General features: G+C 46.6%; 1 protein-coding gene across 1 annotated transcript in view; it reads left to right on the top strand.

Moving 5' to 3' along the window:
• The window catches only part of PLXNC1 (plexin C1), a 510673-nt gene that overhangs the window by 252994 nt on the left and 232191 nt on the right, over window positions 1-25488 (top strand). Inside the window, exons 8-9 of the mRNA XM_078676006.1 lie at window positions 18592-18694; window positions 18784-18861. Coding sequence (XP_078532132.1) covers window positions 18592-18694; window positions 18784-18861 — 181 coding nt within the window. The remainder of the gene's footprint in view (window positions 1-18591; window positions 18695-18783; window positions 18862-25488) is intronic.

The following is a 25488-nucleotide window of genomic DNA, read 5'->3' as shown; positions in this document are numbered from 1 at the left end:
AAGCCAGGGCAATGCTCATAAATGTATGAGGAGCAGTGTTAGGGAGTCAGCTTACAGACATCATCAGCTAAAGAATCTCAAAGAAACAGCTCACATGAACGCCTTGTACAGGAGTCTCGCTCTGACCCAACCAAAAAACATTGATTCTAACACTAATAGAGTTATACCCTAAAGTTAAAGGCCCATCCCTACTCATGTTTCAAAATCAGGGAAAGACTCTCTCCTCATTGGTTAGAAACATGGTGTGTCAAGTCACACCATTTCCGTCACTCTTCACTCTCTAAAGTTCTTTGTTTAGACTCATGCTGTCATCATCGTCCTTCAGAAAAGGAAATCTAAATCTTCTCCTTCCTCGGCACGCGCACATATTCGGGGAGGTTTTGTTACATCTTACTAGCATATTCATCCACAATCTAAATATTTTCTCAGACAATAGGAATTTCCGCTGATACTTCTAACACGTAGCAGCCATCGACAGGAAAGAACATAAAAGTTATCTACGAAGTATAAAACACATTTTTGTGCATTTCTATGTTTCAAAGCAAAATGAACCCTAATGCGAGGTTTTTTGAGGCCTTGAAGTGTGCAGTTTTCTCTAGGAGGTAAACAGATTCAGTTATTTTTCTCAAAATAAAAGCTCCATTTCATTTTCATTTCAATCTTTCATTAGTCTAATATAAATGCAAACATTCTATGTAATTAATATTTGCTTAATTAAATACATTTTCATCCAGATGTGCTGATAAAAATCATATTATTTGCGCCTTCTTTTGCTGTCTTTTGTGAGAGAATCATTTGTGACCTACTGCAACCCATTGTAATTTTCCTGCCCCTTTCTTATTTTCTTTTCCAAAGCAAAAGGTTAATAATACTTTTTCCGGTTTCTTTCAAAACTTTGTTAATGATTTTTATACAATCCGAGGTTTAATCTGAGCAGGTTTTATTACAGAAAACCCTGCTCCATCAGTTGTATATAACATTTGGGATTATATGTGAATTCCCAATAAGTGGTAACTTTGTGTGTTCTTCTCTCCTTCCCAGTGGCCACCTCCTTCCCTGGTCATTGGAATGCCCTTTATCTTGCCGCAAACTTCAATTTACAGATGTGGAAAATCAGCTATGCTTATGGACTATCCTTAGTACTAATGCCATCTGCAGGTGTAAATATCCGTAAAGCTTGATTTCTTGTCAGCAGATCGATCTCTTTGATATTTCACTGTCCAAAAGGCTTCAAGCACTATAAAAATGGTCGGGGTGGCTGAGAATAGTAAAACAAATACTATAATAAACCCTTGCTAACCTTAAGTATTAGAAATGAGCTGAAACATTAACCCAATATAAATTAAATATTTGAGAGATACTTGAACCTTCCTGATGGGCAATTTTTTAAAATCTTACAGACCTTCTCATTATTGATTTAAGAAACAAGTGAATAAGAAGAAATAATTTTCAGACAGCGAAAATTACGCGTATTTAAGAAATGCAAAGCTACAGCACAGACTGTAGTCATTGATAAGCACCCCTTGCTTAAATAGTTTGAGAATTCATAGTTTAAAACAGCTGCTATGTGCCTTGGTGGGAACACAGAAGCAAAAATACGCTAGGCCACCATCGAGTCAGATCAATAGATAGGGAACATTATCAACAAAGTAGCTCAGCTTAGAAAAATGTGACCAGGAATGTTTGTAATGCTTGAATATTGTGAACTTTATTGAGGGTAAACTTACTATCTGTGGCAGAACATAGCAATATGACATATTCTGAAGGATTAGAGGTAATTCTATATAAGAATTGTGCATCATTTTGGTTACTTGGTTAAATGAAGCCCTTTTTGCAGAATGCATAAGTGAACTTTTCACTGGCCTTTCCCCATTGTAATGCTTGAATACTAACTTCTTCAAAAAAAACCTAAATAGAGAAATTAACTCTGCTGACTAAGAGACCTCGCTGCTCATTTTTAATTAGGCACAGAACGAACTCGCAGTGCAGTGCAGGTCTGACTAAGAGACCGCGCTGCTCCAGGAGATTAACGCCGCATACCAACCCTGACACGGTGACGCTCCTTTAAAAAATTGCACTTTATTTCACTTTGTACAGCAACGCTAGTTTTAAAATATTGCTGCTAATCAGGATACATTGTCTGCTAACCTCACCTGATGCTTGGCACTCTGCATACCCCCGCAAGTCCTGTTAGCTCTGCCCTAACACCCCGGTCCGTCACAGCAAGTGCCGATTGAACGGAGGGTGTAGACGGGCTAGAGCTGACTGACTTCCTGCTGGGGCACTTCCCGTGAGGCGGGCGTGTAGCGGTCTAGTCGACCGACGCCCAGGCGCTTAAAAGGATTGGCCAATGCAGGACTGGTCTGACTAAGAGACCTCGCTGCTCATTTTTAATTAAGCACAGAACGAACTCGCAGTGCAGTGCAGGTCTGACTAAGAGACCGCGTTGCTCCAGGAGATTAACGCCGCATACACACCCTGACACGGTGACGCTCCTTTAAAAAATGGCACTTTATTTTACTTTGTACAGCAACGCTAGTTTTAAAATATTGCTGCTAATCAGGATACATTGTCTGCTAACCTCACCTGATGCTTGGCACTCTGCACTCCTCCCGCAAGTCCTGTTAGCTCTGCCCTAACACCCCGGTCTGTCACGGCAAGTGCCGATTGAACGGAGGGTGTAGGCAGGCTAGAGCTGACTGACTTCCTGCTGGGGCACTTCCGGTGAGGCGGGCGTGTAGCGGTCTAGTCGACCGATGCCCAGGCGCTTATAAGCAATGTCAGGACGGACGCGCAGTGGATGTGGGCAGAGCGCCAAAGGCTCGCCTAAGGCAAGCCCGTGTGCGCCCGTCCACGCATCGGCCGGGCCCAGGCCGGAGATGATGTCCGGTTACAAAAAAACTATGCAATATAGTAGGGATCAACTGTTATCATTACAAACAACTCCCCATGCATGCCAGCACTTATTCGAGTTATCATTATGGGAAGGCCCGGTCAGCTGCAGGGAATATAAAAAATCCTTCTCTTACTCCCAAATACCATCAGTCACAGGCGCTATCAAAGAGCTGCGTGGGGGTCTCATAAACGCTAGGTCAATGTCTAAACACGCCTTGCACATTTTCGACCTGATAACGGAAAGTGACCTAGATTGTCTCTTCATCACAGAAACTTGGCTGAAGGCATGGAGTAATCCTGATATAGTGCATGCTTTGCCTCCAGGTTATCTAATACAAAGGATGGACAGAGAGGAACAACTGGGTGGAGGCCTTGCGATTATCCACCGTGATACCTGGAAATGCTCTATAAATAAGCTCCTGGATATCAAAGGAGCAGAATGCGCAGGTTTTCGCATTAAGGTCAATGACTCCTTTACATTTGCTGGAGCATTGGTCTACCGCCCCCCAGGCCCGAATAAGGAATTTTTGCAAAGTATTGGGGAGGTACTCAGTAACTTGGCCCTTAGATTTTCCAACTTCACTCTACTTGGGGACATTAATCTCCATCTTGACTCTTCTACAGATTCGGCAGCCACTTCGTTTAAAGACACAATGGATGTATTAGGCCTAACAGTACTTACATTGAACACTACGCACAGGGCAGGACATATCTTAGATTGTATTTGCTCTAACCTGGCTACGCTGGAAGTAAACCCTCTTATGATCCAGACATGGTTAGATCACTCATTGATCCCTTTTAACTTCTCACTAGAGGAGGGATCTAAGGGCAAACATTTAAAAAAAGGGGCGCAGGCTAGAAATGGGGGCTGGAAATCGATTATTGGGCGTCAAGATCTGACTACGATAGCCAGTGATTGCAGGCCTTCAATGACAGGAAACGCGATAACTGATAATAACCGCTTCAAGGAATGGATGCTTGCTCTTAAAGATAAAGCTGGCCACATTAACGATAGAAACAGGTTGAGCCCAAAAAAAATATCTGCCCCCTGGTTTAATCACACTTTAAAAGAAAAACAAAGAGACGTGCGAGCCCTTGAACGCAGGTGGCGAAAAGACTATCAAGATTAAGAACGCGGTAGATATAAGATAGCAAGAAGTCAATATCATGCCCTAATTAAGGAGGCTAAAACTACTTTCTATACGGCAGCAATAGAAGCGGCAAACAACAAACAAAAATCGATTTCTAACATAATGAAAGGTTTTAATAACCCAAATATTCTGCTGCAGGAAATCCCTCCGTCTGAAAAACTCTGCAATATTATAGCGGACTTTTTCGAACAAAAGGTACAGGTACTCACCAAAGAGTTTGTCACCCCCAATATAAAATCAGCGGAAGAAGGGAGCGTTTTAAGTTCGCACTCGGACAATATGGTGACTTTTCGGCCAATTAATTTGGAGGAAACTCGCCAGGCTATAATGACGATCAAGTCAGGATCGCCGTTTGATTCATGTCCCCCTACTGTTCTACAAGCGCTTGTAGATACGGTTAACCCTGTAATCAATAATATTGTAAATGCATCATTGGCCACTGCAACTATTCCCTCAGAATGGAAACTTGCGGCAGTTAAGCCTTTGCAGAAAAAAAACTAGCAGATCCCACCACGCTGTCTAATCTCTGACCCATTTCGTTGCTTCCCTTGCTATGTAAACTAACAGAATCCTTTGTGAACAAACAAGTCACAAAGTTCCTTGAGGAAAACAATGCCTGGCACCCGAATCAATCGGGCTTTAGAGCCCAACACTCCACTGAATCTGTACTCCTGTTTACCACTGATACCATTCGAACAGCTTTGGATCAGGGTAAGAAGGCTGTCCTGATATTAGTAGATCTATCGGCAGCCTTTGATACGGTCTCACATAACATCCTGATTGACCGGCTAGCAACATCTGGCATAACAGGAGTCGTGTTGGAGTGGATTAAGGACTTTCTGAGTGACAGGCGGCAAGTAGTCACCCTTGGTGATTTCTGCTCAAGAGAAAAAACACTCACATCAGGAGTTCCTCAGGGCTCTAGTCTGAGCCCGATGCTCTTTAATGTTTACACTACCCCTCTCATCAAGCTGATATCGTCCTTTGGGATGGATGCTATCGCATATGCGGACGATACGCAGCTTATCCTAGCCCTGGATAAAGACACTAAGAACTGGGAAGAAAATCTTAAACGCTGCTTGTCGGCCACTTTTGATTGGATGAGAAAGAATCAACTGAAGTGTAACACAGGAAAGACGGAAATCCTGCCATTGGGCCCGCAAAATGATTTTATCCCCAAGCTATGGTGGCCCGAGAATGCGTAGGTACCACCAAATACGACTAATATGGCATGTAATTTAGGCATCAAATTTGATGCCTCTCTGTCGTTTAAACAACAGGCGCTGTCAGTAGCTGGTACCTGTTTTAACGTCATTAAAGGTCTAAGAAAATTCTTCGATCTTCTCCCACTATCAGCTAGGAAAATGGTAGCGGTCGCCCTCGTAACATCGAGACTAGACTATTGCTATTCTCTATATGCAGGAACAAACAAGATGATTATTCACAGGTTGCAAATGGTGCAGCATGCAGCCGCCAGGCTGGTTCTAAAATGGCCAAAGAGATCCTCAGCATCGACCGCACTAAACACTCTGCACTGGTTACCATTGGTCAAACGAGTGCTGTTCAAAGTTTTAGTAATCACCTTTAGGGCCTTTCACTCGCAAGGACCTAAGTATTTACAAAAGAGGTTTTCCCGATACCACCCATCGCGCACCCTAAGGTCATCCAAGGCCAACCTGCTGGTCATCCCGACCTTTAAACTCAGCTCAAGGGGTGGCAAATCTCTGTCAGTCCTGGGGTCCAAGGCATGGAACAAACTCCCCCCACATCTCCGTGCTATGAAACAGGAATCGGAATTCAGAAAGGCAGTAAAAACCTGGATTTTTAGTCTCCCAGACACCTGCGCACGTGCACTAGTATGAGGACTCTGGTTACACTGCTGAATGCAGCCGGACCAGATTCTAGATCCACTCTGGTCTGTGTAGGCGCCAAGATGCTCCTTGGAGTGATAGGTGCGCGATACAAAAACCAACTTACATTACATTACATTACAATGCTCATATTCACTAATAGGATGGGACTGGTGCTAAAAAAGATGGACAGTAGATAGCAACGTTTTTGGTATCCACGTGATTAATGGTTATTCTCAAAATCTGTTCTTGCAAAGATGGTTTGGTAGTCTACCCATCAACACAGGTATCCTGGAAATCCTAACTCACTTAAAGACTTATCACTATTTTTGTTGTTTTCTACTGGGATGCTGAGGGCCTCCTGGTGTGCTTTGAGGACCGGACCTCCTGCTGTAAATTGGTTTAACTCCTACTCCCATAAATATATCACAATATCTTTTTGCTTAACCTCCATTACTTCAAAATGGTGAAAACCTCGCACAATGATCCACGCTACCACATTTGTTAAAATATATATATTTGTTTATTCATCTATTGCACACAATATCTTTAGATAATGGAAAATATAAATGTTTCTAATAAACACTAATCAAAAATTCATAATTTCAAAAAATGCATTACTATAAACTTCAAAACTCATTCTCAGCCATACATAGCAGTCACACCCTTCTCACACACATCTAACATTCATACACGTTCAAAAGGACCTCCTTTTGTCACCCAGTCAGGAGAGTACATGTAGCTTTTTTCCACAAGACTGGGTCTTAGGCCCTAGACCACACTCAATTAAATAGGCCACGCGTCACCACCCTGCTTTCTAAGCAGTGAGAAACATAAAATGACAATAACTTAAAGTTATTGCCATTTTATGTTGCATGCATGGGGCATAGTGGTTTGCCCACTCCTGACTGCGCAATGACTGTTTGGTCAGCCCCCCTGAGCTACCTAAAAAAGTCATGCGGACTCCCCTGTTCTTGAAGAACATGCTCATCCGTACAGCCCCTGGCTGAATGCCATGTCACGGCACTCAGACCAATCACAACACTCTATTGGAGCATTGTGATTGGCTTCGGGAAGGGAACCTGGCTGCCTGTTTCCTGTTCCTGTCGGAAGCAGGAGAGCAGGAAAGCAGGAACATAGAAGATGCGGGACCCGGCCTCGATGTCATTTTAATTTTTTTAACTTCCAATCTCCCCTCCCCCTCTCGCATGACACCCGATTCCCCTGCCCTGCGATCTCTTACACACCCCGCAACCACCACCTTACAGGCGAGCCATCCCGTCTGCGACTGCTATCCATTCTGAAGTGTTACAAAAAATGATTGCCAATGTTCAATTAGACCTATACCTTTCCATGCCTATAAACAATGGCCATGGATGCATGACCTTGTGTGAGCTGTGACATTGACCATGCGTACCGTACTTATTGTGAAACCTTTCAGACACTAAACTGCAGATATCTCACAGTGTATAATAAGTTAGTGAGTAGAAATAGTTTACCCACGTTTTCTAATTGCATTGCAAAGGTATTATACATATGAGTCTTGCTTTTATACTTTCATGATGCTCCAATTAATTCCTTTGCTCTGATCAGTTACACATCCAATGAGTATAAGCGTAGGCAAGTATGTACACTGCAGTGTTTTCCAAGTTGTGTGTCACTGCTTACTAGTGGGTTGGGGTTTGATTTTTAATGAGTCGCCAAAGTCAAAGCAATAAATAAAGATGCCTTTAAATTCCATATTGATCTTATCACATTTGCTCTGTTTCAAAGACAGAGGTGAAATGTCAGGCTATGTCTTCTAACAAATTGCTGCTTATTTTTTTTTACTTGGGGACTGGTGTTTACAAATTCCTCTTACTTTGCATTCAGATAAAGAACAGTTAAGTGAATTATGTGACAATATTAATGGGGTACATAGAGTGTGAAAGGAAGAGAGGTAACATGCCATTTTTACATAACACAACAAAAGGTAAATACTTAGAAATTAACTGCACACGTTCAGCAGTTAGGAAAACAAAAACACAGCCCATTTTTTTGTAATTCTGAAGTTTTAGGTTCACAAAAGATAAAGACACTTTACTCTGTGATGCACAAATAAATATTCATCGAACCCCGGTGTCCACACATTATCATTTGTGCGCAATGCAGTTTTATCAGTTAAAATGTATGTCTCTTTAATTTTAGTGGCCATGCCAATTGAACATGTGCTGCCTGTAAATGACAGTACCCTACCGCATGAGGCTTTAGTTACATTAAAAACTACCTCCTCACGTCTATTAAAGTTAGGTGGGTGGTGACAGTTAGTCGTACTAAACAAGCATTTACAATGCAATGGTCTCGGCATCATTAAAGGTAGAGGTATTGGCATTGCTCATTACATTTTTTTTTTCTTTAAATCATAAATAAATGTCATTGTCATTTACATTGTCAATACACACCACTCTGCACTCAACTGCACTCACCTGCACTGCACTCAACTGCACTCACCAGCACTGCACTGCACTCACCTGCACTCACCTGCACTGCACTCAACTGCACTCACCTGCACTGCACTGCACTCAACTGCACTGCACTCACCTGCACTGCACTGCACTCACTTGCACTGCACTGCACTGCACTCACCTGCACTGCACTCACCTGCACTCACCTGCACTGCACTCACCTGCACTGCACTCACCTGCACTGCACTGCACTCACCTGCACTGCACTGCACTCACCTGCACTGCACTCACCTGCACTGCACTCACCTGCACTGCACTGCACTCACCTGCACTCACCTGCACTGCACTCACTTGCACTGCACTGCACTCACCTGCACTGCACTCACCTGCACTCACCTGCACTGCACTCACCTGCACTGCACTCACCTGCACTGCACTGCACTCACCTGCACTGCACTGCACTCACCTGCATGGCACTCACCTGCACTGCACTGCACTGCACTCACCTGCACTGCACTCACCTGCACTGCACTGCACTCACCTGCACTGCACTCACCTGCACTGCACTCACCTGCACTGCACTGCACTCACCTGCACTGCACTGCACTCACCTGCACTGCACTCACCTGCACTGCACTGCACTCACCTGCACTGCACTCACCTGCACTGCACTGCACTCACCTGCACTGCACTCACCTGCACTGCACTCACCTGCACTGCACTCACCTGCACTGCACTCACCTGCACTGCACTCACCTGCACTGCACTCACCTGCACTGCACGCACTGCACTCGCCTGCACTGCACTCGCCTGCACTGCACTCACCTGCACTGCACGCAACCTGCACTGCACTGCACTCACCAGCACTGCACTCACCTGCACTGCACAGCACTCACCTGCACTGCACTCACCTGCACTGCACTGCACTCACCTGCACTGCACTCACCTGCACTGCACTGCACTCACCTGCACTGCACTGCACTCACCTGCACTGCACTCACCTGCACTGCACTGCACTCACCTGCACTGCACTCACCTGCACTGCACTCACCTGCACTGCACTCACCTGCACTGCACTCGCCTGCACTGCACTCACCTGCACTGCACTCACCTGCACTGCACTCAACCTGCACTGCACTGCACTCATCTGCACTGCACTCACCTGCACTGCACTGCACTCACCTGCACTGCACTCACCTGCACTGCACTGCACTCACCTCCACTGCACTCACCTGCACTGCACTCACCTGCACTGCACTCACCTGCACTCACCTGCACTCCACTGCACTGCACTGCACTCACCTGCACTGCACTCACTGCACTCACCTGCACTGCACTCACCTGCACTGCACGCACTGCACTCACCTGCACTGCACTCACCTGCACTGCACTCACCTGCACTGCACTGCACTCACCTGCACTCCACTGCACTCACCTGCACTGCACTCACCTGCACTGCACTCACCTGCACTGCACTGCACTCACCTGCACTGCACTACACTCACCTGCACTGCACTGCACTCACCTGCACTGCACTCACCTGCACTGCACTCACCTGCACTGCACTCACCTGCACTGCACTCACTTGCACTGCACTGCACTCACCTGCACTGCACTCACCTGCACTCACCTGCACTGCACTCACCTGCACTGCACTCACCTGCACTGCACTCACCTGCATGGCACTCACCTGCATGGCACTCACCTGCACTGCACTGCACTGCACTCACCTGCACTGCACTCACCTGCACTGCACTGCACTCACCTGCACTGCACTCACCTGCACTGCACTCACCTGCACTGCACTGCACTCACCTGCACTGCACTCACCTGCACTGCACTGCACTCACCTGCACTGCACTCACCTGCACTGCACTGCACTCACCTGCACTGCACTCACCTGCACTGCACTCACCTGCACTGCACTGACCTGCACTGCACTGCACTCACCTGCACTGCACTCACCTGCACTGCACTCACCTGCACTGCACTCACCTGCACTGCACTCACCTGCACTGCACGCACTGCACTCGCCTGCACTGCACTCGCCTGCACTGCACTCACCTGCACTGCACGCAACCTGCACTGCACTGCACTCACCTGCACTGCACTCACCTGCACTGCACTGCACTCACCTGCACTGCACTGCACTCACCTGCACTGCACTCACCTGCACTGCACTGCACTCACCTGCACTGCACTCACCTGCACTGCACTGCACTCACCTGCACTGCACTCACCTGCACTGCACTCACCTGCACTGCACTCACCTGCACTGCACTCGCCTGCACTGCACTCACCTGCACTGCACTCACCTGCACTGCACTCAACCTGCACTGCACTGCACTCACCTGCACTGCACTCACCTGCACTGCACTGCACTCACCTGCACTGCACTCACCTGCACTGCACTGCACTCACCTCCACTGCACTCACCTGCACTGCACTCACCTGCACTGCACTCACCTGCACTCACCTGCACTCCACTGCACTGCACTGCACTCACCTGCACTGCACTCACTGCACTCACCTGCACTGCACTCACCTGCACTGCACGCACTGCACTCACCTGCACTGCACTCACCTGCACTGCACTCACCTGCACTGCACTGCACTCACCTGCACTCCACTGCACTCACCTGCACTGCACTCACCTGCACTGCACTCACCTGCACTGCACTGCACTCCCCTGCACTGCACTACACTCACCTGCACTGCACTGCACTCACCTGCACTGCACTCACCTGCACTGCACTCACCTGCACTGCACTCACCTGCACTGCACTCACCTGCACTGCACTGCACTCACCTGCACTGCACTCACCTGCACTGCACTGCACTCACCTGCACTGCACTGCACTCACCTGCACTGCACTGACCTGCACTGCATTCACCTGCACTGCACTCACCTGCACTGCACTGCACTCACCTGCACTGCACTGACCTGCACTGCACTCACCTGCACTGCACTGCACTCACCTGCACTGCACTGCACTCACCTGCACTGCACTCACCTGCACTGCACTCACCTGCACTGCACTCACCTGCACTGCACTCACCTGCACTGCACTCACCTGCACTGCACTCCACTCCACTGCACTGCACTCACCTGCACTGCACTGCACTCCACTGCACTCCACTGCACTGCACTCGCCTGCACTCGCCTGCACTGCACTCACCTGCACTGCACTCACCTGCACTGCACTGCACTCCACTCCACTGCACTGCACTCCACTGCACTCACCTGCACTGCACTCACCTGCACTGCACTGCACATACCTGCACTGCACTGCACATACCTGCACTGCACTCGCCTGCACTGCACTGCACTGCACTCACCTGCACTGCACTGCACTCACCTGCACTGCACTCACCTGCACTGCACTGCACATACCTGCACTGCACTGCACATACCTGCACTGCACTGCACTCGCCTGCACTCCACTGCACTGACCTGCACTGCACTCACCTGCACTGCACTGCACTCACCTGCACTGCACTGCACTCACCTGCACTGCACTCACCTGCACTGCACTCACCTGCACTGCACTCACCTGCACTGCACTCACCTGCACTGCACTCCACTCCACTGCACTGCACTCACCTGCACTGCACTGCACTGCACTGCACTGCACTGCACTGCACTCGCCTGCACTCGCCTGCACTGCACTCACCTGCACTGCACTCGCCTGCACTGCACTCACCTGCACTGCACTGCTCTCACCTGCACTGCACTGCACTCACCTGCACTGCACTCCACTGCACTGCACTGCACTCACCTGCACTGCACTGCACTCGCCTGCACTCCACTGCACTGCACTGCACTCACCTGCACTGCACTCACCTGCACTGCACTGCACTCACCTTCACTGCACTCACCTGCACTGCACTGCACTCACCTGCACTGCACTCACCTGCACTGCACTCACCTGCACTGCACTGCACATACCTGAACTGCACTGCACTCGCCTGCACTCCACTGCACTGCACTGACCTGCACTGCACTACACTGCACTGACCTGCACTGCACTGCACTCACCTGCACTACACTGCACTGCACTGACCTGCACTGCACTGCACTGACCTGCACTGCACTCACCTGCACTGCACTGCACTCACCTGCACTGCACTCACCTGCACTGCACTCGCCTGCACTGCACTGCAAATACCTGCACTGCACTGCACTCGCCTGCACTCCACTGCACTGCACTCACCTGCACTGCACTGCACTCACCTGCACTGCACTGCACTCACCTGCACTGCACTGCACTCACCTGCACTGCACTGCACTGCACTCACCTGCACTGCACTCACCTGCACTGCACTGCACATACCTGCACTGCACTGCACATACCTGCACTCTGCACTCTGCACTCACTACTCTGCACTCACTACTCTGCACTCACTACTCTGCACTCTGCACTCACTACTCACTACTCTGCACTCACTACTCACTACTCACTACTCTGCACTCACTACTCACTACTCTGCACTCACTACTCTGCACTCACTACTCACTACTCTGCACTCACTACTCTGCACTCACTACTCACTACTCTACACTCACTACTCACTACTCTGCACTCACTACTCACTACCCTGCACTCACTACTCTGCACTCACTACTCTGCACTCACTACTCTGCACTCTGCACTCTGCACTCACTACTCACTACTCTGCACTCACTACTCACTACTCACTACTCTGCACTCACTACTCACTACTCTGCACTCACTACTCTGCACTCACTACTCACTACTCTGCACTCACTACTCTGCACTCACTACTCACTACTCTGCACTCACTACTCACTACTCTGCACTCACTACTCACTACCCTGCACTCACTACTCTGCACTCACTACTCACTACTCTGCACTCACTACTCTGCACTCACTACTCTGCACTCACTACTCACTACTCTGCACTCACTACTCTGCACTCACTACTCACTAATCTGCACTCACTACTCACTACTCTGCACTCACTACTCACTACTCTGCACTCTGCACTCACTACTCTGCACTCACTACTCACTACTCTGCACTCACTACTCTGCACTCACTACTCTGCACTCACAACTCTGCACTCACTACTCTGCACTCACTACTCACTACTCTGCACTCACTACTCACTACTCTTCACTCACTACTCTGCATTCACTACTCTGCACTCACTACTCTGCACTCTGCACTCACTACTCTGCACTCACTACTCTGCACTCACTACTCTGCACTCACTACTCACTACTCTGCACTCACTACTCTGCACTCACTACTCTGCACTCACTACTCTGCACTCACTACTCTGCACTCTGCACTCGCTACTCTGCACTCACTACTCTGCACTCTGCACTCACTACTCTGCACTCTCCACTCTGCACTCACTACTCTGCACTCTGCACTCTGCACTCACTACTCTGCACTCTGCACTCTGCACTCACTACTCTGCACTCTGCACTCACTACTCTGCACTCTGCACTCACTACTCTGCACTCACTACTCACTACTCTGCACTCACTACTCACTACTCACTACTCTGCACTCACTACTCTGCACTCACTACTCTGCACTCACTACTCACTACTCTGCACTCACTACTCTGCACTCGCTACTCTGCACTCACTACTCTGCACTCACTACTCACTACTCTGCACTCACTACTCACTACTCTGCACTCACTACTCACTAATCTGCACTCACTACTCACTACTCTGCACTCACTACTCACTACTCTGCACTCACTACTCACTACTCTGCACTCACTACTTTGCATTCTGCACTCACTACTCTGCACTCACTACTCACTACTCTGCACTCACTACTCACTACTCTGCACTCACTACTCTGCATTCTGCACTCACTACTCTGCACTCACTACTCTGCACTCTGCACTCACTACTCTGCACTCACTACTCTGCACTCACTACTCTGCACTCACTACTCACTACTCTGCACTCACTACTCACTACTCTGCACTCACTACTCTGCACTCACTACTCTGCACTCACTACTCTGCACTCACTACTCTGCACTCACTACTCTGCACTCACTACTCACTACTCTGCACTCACTACTCTGCACTCACTACTCACTACTCTGCACTCACTACTCACTACTCTGCACTCACTACTCTGCACTCACTACTCACTACTCACTACTCACTACTCACTACTCTGCACTCACTACTCTGCACTCACTACTCTGCACTCACTACTCTGCACTCACTACTCACTACTCTGCACTCACTACTCACTACTCTGCACTCACTACTCTGCACTCACTACTCACTACTCACTACTCTGCACTCACTACTCTGCATTCACTACTCTGCACTCACTACTCTGCACTCACTACTCACTACTCTGCACTCACTACTCACTACTCTGCACTCACTACTCACTACTCTGCACTCACTACTCTGCACTCACTACTCTGTGCACTCACTACTCTGCTACTCTGCGCACTCACTACTCTGCGCACTCACTACTCTGCGCACTCACTCCTCTGCACTCACTCCTCTGCACTCACTCCTCTGCACTCACTACTCTGCACACTCACTCTGCACTCACTACTCTGCACACTCTCTGCACACTCTCTCTGCCCACTCACTACTCTGCACTCACTACTCTGCACTCACTACTCTGCACTCACACTCTGCACTCACACTCTGCACTCACACTCTGCACTCACACTCTGCACTCACTACTCTGCACTCACTACTCTGCACTCTGCACACTCACTCTGCACTCTGCACACTCACTCTGCACTGTGCACACCACTGATATCATGGAATCTTCCACCACACTTTCTAAAACTCTATAGTCCGAAGCATAATAGGCACAGAACCAAAAGAAGGGTAGACATTGCTTAAAATAATCTTATTGTATTTATGAGAAGCAAAAGCGAGACTGTGAAATGTGCTGAATATCAGTTTGTTACGAATCAACAGAGTGGAGTTAGAGAACCAAGAAATAGTAATTTAGAATCCGGGTTAGAAGGAGTAGTAATCACAAGCTGAGGATCAACGGGCGCGAAACAGCGTGGTGGGCGCGCAGGAGACGCAGCGTGAGCGTGCACATCAGCTGAAGATCGCCGGAGAAGACACCGAGCCTGCCTGCTGCCTGTTGACTGACCCGCTGCAGAGGGAAAGAGCCTGGTGAGTGGGGGTAGAGGGGGAGGGGGGGCGGGGGGGGCGGCAGAGAGGGAGTGGGCAGAGAGGGAGGGTGTGTGTGTGTGTGTGTGTGTGCGTGTGCGTGCGTGCGTGTGTCTGTCTGTGTGTGTCTGGTGTGTGCCTGCCTGCCTGCCTTTGTGTGTGCGCGTCCACAGACCCTGGTCGGCTCGTGCACCGCTCTGTACTCCCTTGCGAGCTTACTCGGCGACAATAGTTCTCGTTGCCGAGACCTAAAAATGGGTCATGGCTGTAAAAAGTATGGAAATCACTCATGTGCAAGGCTATGCCTATATAATTTGAGCCACATATCATGACTAGTAACTATAAAATAAAGTAGTTCTACCTCAGTTTGAACTGAAGTTGTTTATTAAGAATTCCAAAAACATCAAATATGTAATTGTTTCTGTTCCTAGTAGTGCTGTGTATATTAGAAAAAGGTCAACAACCACATCTCAGAAGGTCTGCAAATATGCCCAAGTTAGTCAGTGTAAATTCGCCCTATCTAAAGCATATAATACATTTTCTGAGAGATGATATTAGTGCTTTCTCCAAATACCTGTTTGACTCATTTATATATGCTCTCATCTTAACATAAGGCCATATACCATGGGTTTGACAACCTGATACATTAGATCCTAAATCCATGCATCAGGTGGTTCCATTTAGCACCAAACGTTATCCAGGTGAATCTCTCTAAGTCAGCTACAGACTGTAACTTTATCAAGTGTCAACCACTATAGTGATGCTTTCCAATTATATTTGTACAAGCAACCAAACTAGCAAACACATGCAACAAATGTAAAAAAAGACTGCAATCCTCTTTTAATATTATGAACATACTTATTATTATTAATTATTACTAAATACCTACTAAATGTGATACATCGTATTGTGCCACAGACTGCTTCATACCAACCACACTGGACAAACAAATGGGCAAAAGTGCATCTACGGGATGCCCCTTATGTAGATCCAGTTCATGCAAACTAATCACATCTATAAAGATCAGGTGAATAAACTTTCAATTTTCTAATAATCCCAGTAGAGTTTTACCCATAATGGACTGAAAGACAGCACGTCAATGATGATTAGATCTTCTCAATAAGGGAACCAAAAGGGCGTGCAGATCCTCTGAATAACTGGTTGAAACTTAGCTGCTATCGTGGAAAGGTCTCCCAACCTATTAAGTTCTACAAAAGCAATATAACCCACATGAAAAAAGTCTCTTATACAATATATTTTGTTATAGCCAATCAATGATTTTCGAAGAAGGTAACATTTCATAGTTCACAGTCTATCGCCTAATGCTGCCGCCCCACACTTGTATTCACTTTGGTAACACAGGCATAATGTGGCTGCCAAGCTCGGCTGTCTCTAAGATATGCAAGGTTCCTTTAACTTTATTTGTAACAATATTATAGGGACACCAAGTCCTTAAAATGGGGATGATCGACTCTTCTCAAGACCTCCCTGCCAGGGATCTTATCAGCTGTGGAAATATTAATGCTATACATGGATCCTTACTCTATCTTCCTAAGTGAAAGATCATCACATATACTTGTGGATATCAAATAAAGAATAGAATAAACTCTTTTGAAATAATTATGTGTTACAAGGTCAAAATGTTGTCTTGAAATTTAGAGGGACAAATCCATTGCATTCAAAGTCATAGCCCTAAATTACCAGAGCCATCTGTAAAGTACATCAGATAAACGTGTTAATTTGGTTAGACCATACAGATAACTCTGCTAGTGCAGAAGAGGTATTGAACCACTTCCCTAGTCTTCCAAACAGAACAGAGCCATCCTGATCCCCAACTCTTGAGGTATCGCTTCCATAGGTCAAGTTGATTCCAAATTATTTTCTCATTCAGACTTTTTGTAAAAGATAAATGTCTAAGGTTTCTAAGGTAAAGGTTTCTACGGTAAATGTCTCTCTCTCTCACTGAGTTTCTCTAGACTTATATTCCAACCGCCTTTGATCATCTCAAGGATCAGCCACGTTAATTCTATTTCAATATGTCTATAGAAAATGCAGTCCCGTACAAGAAGAGCCTGTCATTTATTTTGGACATACTGATGATTTCTGTTCCGCAAATCTGATAAAAAATTCCCTACCTGTTTCTACTGCTCTACCACACCTGCATTTTCTCTGTCTCATTTAGGGTGAAGTTTCTGACTGAGACCAGTATGTTACGAGGCAGGAAACTGCAGTTACGTTCCTGATTAACTTTTTGTTGAAAATCTGCCCTCTCTCCCCACAGTGGGGGTCTTTGATTCGGCAAATGGTCTGCCACAAGGACAGTGGAGACACATCCTTCTAAATGACCTCCTTTAACTCTTGGGTGGAAGAAAGGCTACTTATTTCTGTTTTAAAAACTAAATTCATAAGACTGTCATCAATGGTTCTCCATCACTTTGTTCTGTACCCTTTAGTTTGCAAATCATTCGAAAGAGTGCCAGGACTGTGTTGTTATGGCAAATGATTGGCCTGCTCAAAAACTCAAAGGCGCAAAAAAAGAATTGGTACATTTTACCCAAAAGCTAAATCAGACAAACCTTATAAGTTAAGTTTTAACTAAATGATTATATAAAAAAACACAGAATCTTTTTTCTAACAAACAGAGATGTTTCCTAAATTAGCAAGAAGTGCACAGCTATTTTCCATTCAATATTATTTAGTGTTATTTGTCATTTTAGCCTTGATAGCGGCACTCCATTTACTCCATCTGCCTAAACTGACCACCATGTCTTTCCTTTATTCACTCTCCCCCTGTGCAGTTAATCTTTTACCATGTAGAATCATGGGTAGTGTCTCTCTTGTGTTATTGTCTAGCATTGCTTCTTAGTTGTTTCCTTTTCTATTCTTTGATATTTTACATTGCTTGAAAGATGTCTCATTGTGGCTACATTTAGCTCCACATCAGTCTATCTTGAGTTTTTTCTCTCTCAGCCACTTTTTTATTCTATGGCTGTTCCTTCACATCTTCTTTAGTATTGTATCTTGTTTCTTAGCAGTTGCCCTTCCTGTTTAACCTCTTAGCATCAAAGTAATACAAATATTGCTTTTCTCCTTACAGTTGCCTGGAGTGTGTCCTCAGCGGCTGTGTCTGGTGTAAAAGGGAGTCAATTTGCCGATCACCAGCAGCCTCCTGCACACCTCAGAATGATGCTGCAGATCAGGTAGGGCGTGCTACTTTTACCATGACAGATTTTCATACACACATCTGTTGAGCACATTTTGACTCAAGATTTGTTGTGTCTGTTTTCAGTTTTATTGCAGAGGGATTAGCTCAGGCCGGTCAAAAACAACCAGTGCTCCAAACAGAGGAAAGGCACCTGGAACCCAGGTAAGCTAATAGTCTACAATATAAATTGATATATTTTCACTCGTTATTTTTATCAATTGACTTATTGGTTATGCCGTCTAATTTTCCTAATTACTCAAACAAGTTATTTTAAAACTCTAACCCCCAGATGCATCAAGCATCCATTTTGCGATTCCTTATTAGCGAAAAATAAGGATTCGCTAATAAGGAATAGCAAAATGCTATGCATGAAGAAATCGCTAAAAAAATTGCGATTTCTTAATATTCCTTAATTGCGACTCGCAAATTGCGAGTCGCAATTAAGGAATACCTCCCGATTCATTCTTATGGGCCAAGAGGCCCATAGGAATGAATGGGAAGACATTCTCAATTTGCGATTAGCAATTAGCGAATCGCAAATTGAGAAAGCAATTTCAAGGGTGCAGGGGTGTCCAAAGGACACCCTGTTACACCCCTGAAATTAATCTGTGCACATATGTTGCGCACACACATGCCCTAAGGGCATGTGTGGGCACAACATGAAACTTTGAAAAATGCACAAAAGTGAATTTTTCAAAGTTTTTGCAAATTACCATGAAGTTCAACTTCATGGTAATTTTCTCCCCCTATTAGCGAAATCGCAATTTTTTTTACTTTGTTGCATTGCATTTAAGGAATCTCAATTTGGGATTCCTTAAATGCAATCGCAATTTAAGGAATCTCAATTTAGAGATTCCTTAAATTGCGATTTTTGCATTTGGGATGATGCACCCCAAATGCAAAAATACCGGTCGCAAAGGGGCAGATTCTGGGAATCTGCCCCTTTGCGACCAGATTTTCCTTTCATGCATCTGGGCCTAAGTAGGTAGGATTTTATGGGCCATGTGAGGTAAACAGTTTTGTTATGGCCTTTGTCAGTGGTATTGGTTGTATAATTTCAACAGATTTGAATTTGTGTTAGAAATTGGTAGCTACATTGGTAATTTGTTGTGCAAATTTTATTATTATTTCAGCAGCAATGAAAAACGCTTTATGTTGTGCCACACGGTGCCAAAACGAGCCCCTGTTTAATTTTCTACAGGCCTGTTCAAACATTACCAACAAGTGCTATCACTAGCAAATATGTAATTATATGTGGGTATAAGTAATACGTTATAATACAAAGGCTCACAATCCCAATGTTACCTTTGATCAGGGCCACTGGAATTATGGGGCAGGGGAGGACCAAATAATGTGATATAGTTGGCTAAATTAAGCAGCAAGAAAAGGAAATGTGCGGACAGTGCAGCACATTTTGTTATAGTATTACTTTTTTTGTTATTGTAATTTTTAGGTTTCGCCTGTCGAAAGCTGCGCACTGCGCAGCCTTTCGCGCAGGCGAAATCTTATGTTAGAAACAGTGTGGCCTTAGTTCCGCCTCTGTCTTCCATTGGCTAGCTCCGTAAATGGAGGCTAGCCATTGGAAGAGAGAGGCGTCCGTCATTCTGCGAGGCGACTCGTGGGCGTTCCGGCGATTTTTTCTCATCCAGCCCCTTTTAGCACGTCATTGCGGCGGTGGGCGGTGGTTTATTTTTTTTTTCTTCCAAGGTTTTTTTTTCATTTCTCCAGGCCGACCGCCACCGCAAGAAGTCCAGGTGAGTGCTCCCCCCCTCCCGCTGTCCGTGTCCCCCTTCCAGCACCCCCTCCCGCTGTCCGTGTCCCCCTTCCCGCCAGGCGTGCGCACGATGGCTCAGTCGACCAAGGCAGCTTCAGAGGCTGTAGACGTAGGGTGAAATGTTCGAATCCCGTAGTCTGTACACGTGTGCCCACAACCGTATAACTAGATATTTTAGGGCTAGTATATCGCCGGAGGCCCAAGCGCAGTGGCTTGCTGCCATGCTGTGGGCGACCGGGATCTAAAATGGCGTTAGAGTAGTGCAGTGCCGGTCGTCTTTGCGGTGTTATGCCACCTTTCCAGGATGGGGTCGGGAGCGGCCCTAGGTCAGACACGATCGGCTTGGGGACGTTCGAATGCACTCTTCAACCACTCCCTCTCCCCCAGCATGTGCGCCCGGCGGGGGCTGCAGGTTCAGTTGATGTGCGGGCGGGCCAGAGGCCTTGCGGACCATGGTGGCATAACGGCCAGAGCCACCGCTGAGCAGGGAGCTGGGTTATTAGTTTCGGGTACGGCCCTGGCACAATACCCAATTTTCTTCTAGTGCATTTATTTAGGAACATAGGTAGGCCCATGGGCGCTCCAGTACCTACAGGTCTTGCGGTGTTATATATAGGGGGAAGGGTGTCGTAGGCGCCTTTATCGGGACGGCCTCCTCCGGTAGACTCCCGCCCCCCCTCCTCTCCTCCCCCCGACCTCGTTAGTACCGATAGGCATAAGTTATGCCGAGGTGTAGGCCGCTTATGTGCAGAATGGTGGTAGACATGGCGCGGGGAGCAACCCGCGGGCCACTTGGCCGGGGGGCGCCTATGCCCGCTTCGTGCAGCTCCCCACGGCACGGAACACGATTCCAGCTGTTAATGGTTCGGACCCCTCCGCTGCTCAAAGCCCACACGCGCTCCAGGATTTATTGGTCGGGACTTTTTAAACGGGACCTGAGTTTTTATTTTATTTTAGGGGTTTGTTGTGGTTTTTTGCCCTTTTACGCGGCTCTTGCGAATGAGAAATGGCGTGCACGGGGAGCACTGAAGAGGAGCGCGGGGCCACCCCTGGCGCTTAGAAGCCGCCCGCGTGAGCCAACCCCGTGCAGGCTTTCCCCACTGGACTGGATGGCATTTTACTGGGTCCTCCCTATACATCACAGGGCTTACTTGCACCACTCTTGTCCTTCTCATATCCATTCATTGTAACCCATCATTAGATAACTGGGCTCTAAGTTGCACCTACCTTTAATGAAGTTTGATGTTTCAGTAACCCAGTGGCCTTAGTTGCACCTCCTCCGGACAGTGACTGTTAAATATACCTACCCAACTCAGGTCAGCTGGTATTTTTTACATATATCCAGGAGTTATCCCTACATACAGTGCAGATTGTCATATTCACATACATGGCTGCTTTCCCAGAGTCAGACTTCCAGCTGTGCCATCAGTGCAAAGAGTTATGTAGCGGATCCTCTGCCCCAACCTCATCAGGCTCATCATCATCATCCTGCTCGTCATCTTCTGGTACCTGCTTTCTCCCTGTCTGGCGCCGGTCTCTACACGTACTACCCTGCCTTCACGCCTTCTGTCGGCAGTGCTTAGAGGGCCAGCGTAGCCCTGGTGAGCTCCTCCACTGCCCTGCCTGTGACTGTCCAGAGCCTGCCATGGACAGCACCGCCTTCCTACATCTCAGCAGCCTCTTGGATGCTGTTGAGGAGCAGCAAAATAACGGCCGCAGTGGAACGAATGGAAGCAGTGGCCGCCAGCACCATCATCGTGGTGGCGGTGGATCACTGCTTCGACGAACTCCAGGTCCCAGCCCTACTGGTACACGCTGCAGCTCGTGTGATGAAGGGACAGGAGCAAGCTCCCAATGCCTGGACTGCCAGGAGAACCTATGTGCAAGTTGTGTGCGAGCCCACCAGCGTGTGCGCTTGACAAAGGACCACTTCATCGTTGAGCGTTTCCCACAAACATCTTCTTCCATTGTTGGACATGAGGCACCAACTTCAAACAACAGCCCGGCTGGCTCCTCTGTGTCCACTGCCACATCCACTTCTCACAACAACCACCATCAGCAGGCAACACCTGTTTCACAGCTATCTCAGGCCTTCCTCCATCACCTGCAGTCACCATCCTTCAGCATCCTCTTCTCTGATAGGACCAACTACTGTCAGCAGCACGATGATAAGGTAGGTGCTCCGTCTACCTGCCTAGTTTTGTCTGCTTTGGTCTCCAACCTGTTTGAATTTCTGTGATGTATTTTTTTGCTATTTAAAATGGGTGTAATATTACCATTGACTATATGGGCGGTTGGTCTCCAGATAAAAATTTTAAAGTGGTAATTTATCCTTTTTATTAACTAAGGAAGTTGTCAATAAGCATTGTTTTTAGGACTGATAAATGAAGATGCTCATTTAGAGGTATACCTTGTCTCGTGGCACCAGGATAGCTCTGAAGCTCTGTAAACGTAGTGTCTTGACTTAACTAGACGTAATATTTTTGTTTGTAGCCTACGCTTTCCTTGTAGTTGGTGATGCTTCAAAGATGTCCTTCCGGTTTATTTGAAGATTATCTACCATTCTAGTGCAACTATGGTCCTCATTTGGAACTATCTTTCTAGTTCGAGATGGCAGCCCAGAGGGCTGATTTGAGACATAGCATATTTTGTATGGCAGTCGGGAGGCTCTGGATAAGAGTTTCAAGTTGAGATTTAATTCCCAGTTTTTGCAACTTGTGAGTGAGCAAGCATTTGATTTCTAAGCAATTGGAATACATATCAGTGGAAAATCACATTCATAGTTAGCAAATCTCGTTTATGAAAAAATGTGGTGTTTTATTTTTTTAAATCCTCTAAAAGGTGATTATAGGATATCTGAAATTTGATAACTTGGAAAGCAACAAAAATAGCTATCAGATGTGAAGGTCTCTCCCCCAATCACGTTTTCAATAGCTCGAATTTGTGCTGGACTCTTGTTGACCGTGCAATTGCAGTTAATGTAACGGTACACATTAGATTAATGTAACACATTAGATTAATTTAATAGTTTAAAAGTCAAAGTGGGACAGAATAAAAATTGGGTATTCTGATCTTGAAATCAATTAGCATGATCACTGCCATTTATTTATCTGCTTTCAAAACCAACAAATAAATACAAAATTTGTCATTTACAATGCCAATAGCTCAAACTTTTACAAAGGCGAAACCGTTGCATTGTAAATGCTTGTTACATGGGTTAACACTGTCTGGGCAAAGGTTTCACCTCACAGTGTCAGGCTAACACCCAAATACACAATAAGAAATAGAAAGTGGACCAACAGACTTTTTGACCCATCTAGGCTAGAAACAGGTTTTTTCTTGAAATCTGCAGATTTTACAGCAGATGACAGAATATTTGCTAAACACAGCAAATCCATAAGTATGTGGAAACACTGTGGCTGCAATAGCACACAATTCCAGTGACCCTGCCTTTGAATCAGTGAGAGACCCCCTCCTACTGATTCAATTAGGGTTTCACCCCATCTTATGCATGGTGAAGCAGTACCAAGGAGGAGTCGCTTATATTTCTTGGTAGTTACAACCCACGCTGACTTCTACACATTAACCCAATGGAAGAAAAGTACGAAATCAAAATCAACAAAAATCCAGCAATAAAAAGTGCTCTTGTTGAAAGATGCAGTAGGTAGATTGGACACCTACTTTCATAAGTTCTCCTCACCATCTTATGCCAGACAGCACCTTCAGGTGCATGGGAAATCCCAGTTGATTATCATCCAAATTATACTGCATCTGCCTGCCTGAATCAACAACCAGCTCAACATGGATGGCATTGACTGATCCTATGCTTAAAGACTTTGCTGTAAAAATGGGAACCCTGTCACGTCCTAGCTGGGCGTGGATGGCACTGTGCTAATCCTATTCTTACAAACTTTGCCAGAAAAACAGACATTTGAGGTGAGCAGATTCAGAGTATTGCTGGTGTTGTAGGGTGCTCTTTATAAAGTCCACATTTGTAAAGCGCACAATCACCCGTAAGGGTCTCTAGGCGCTGGGGGCCGTCGGGAAGATTAAGCGAGCTATTGCCCAGAGTCACATGGTGCTGGGCTAACCTGCCGCCGGAGCCGGGGATCGAACCGTGGTCCCCAGATTCCAGCGTCAGTCGCCCTGGCCGCGGCGCCACACCTCTCCCTTTATAGGTGCTGCTCTCCACCAAAACCTGGGAACAACCCAGAGTTCCTTGCTTCCTGTTTTGCATAATTCATGTGGCACTCTAAGCCTGAAGGGGTATTGTTTTGATTGAAATATATATATATATGAGAAAGGGAGATGAGGGAGGCATTCATATCTCTTTGGAAATTCTGGACTCTCTGCATGAGATAGGCCATAGAGGGGCAGCAATACGGATTTCTAGAATATATATCATTATTGAGAATTGTACATGACTATTTAATAATGTGAAAGGAATCAACTGCACTTAAAAACGTGGTATTGTGACGTTATTCAAGCGTTATTATGATTTGCACCACAGTACAGAGTATAATGAACAACACTGGTGCATTCTGGTATCCGTAGGAGGATTTCACAAGCCATGTGAAAATACGAATTTAAGCACCTGGATATCGCAATCCCACTCACCTGTGAACAAGGCATCTGTGCCGAAACGCAAAAGGACTTCATTTTGCTGCCATCTTTAAGAGAAAAATAACGCTTTGTTGACATCCTGAATTGGGCTTCTACACTTCTTCCTTCTGTGCACTGCAGTGCTTTAACGGGTCTCTCCATTCCTGTCAGCAGAAGCCTCCCTACAGGGTCGGTGGCCCCCTTCATGGAGGTTTCCTTTTTGGATATTTAATAGGGGTCATGACCCGCTTGCCTACGTTCCAGAAATTGGATTTACCTTGGAATTAGTGGAGACAGAAGTGAGAAAGGAAGATGAAGGAGGCATTCACCTCTCTTTGGAAATTCTGGACTCTGCGTGAGATAGGCCATAGAGGGGTAGCAATAAGGATTGCTAGAATATATATAATTATTGA

The sequence above is a fragment of the Lissotriton helveticus genome, chromosome 1_1 (assembly GCF_964261635.1).
Source record: "Lissotriton helveticus chromosome 1_1, aLisHel1.1, whole genome shotgun sequence".
Classification (NCBI taxonomy): Eukaryota; Metazoa; Chordata; class Amphibia; order Caudata; family Salamandridae; genus Lissotriton; species Lissotriton helveticus.
This window is presented reverse-complemented; position numbering and strand designations above follow the sequence as displayed.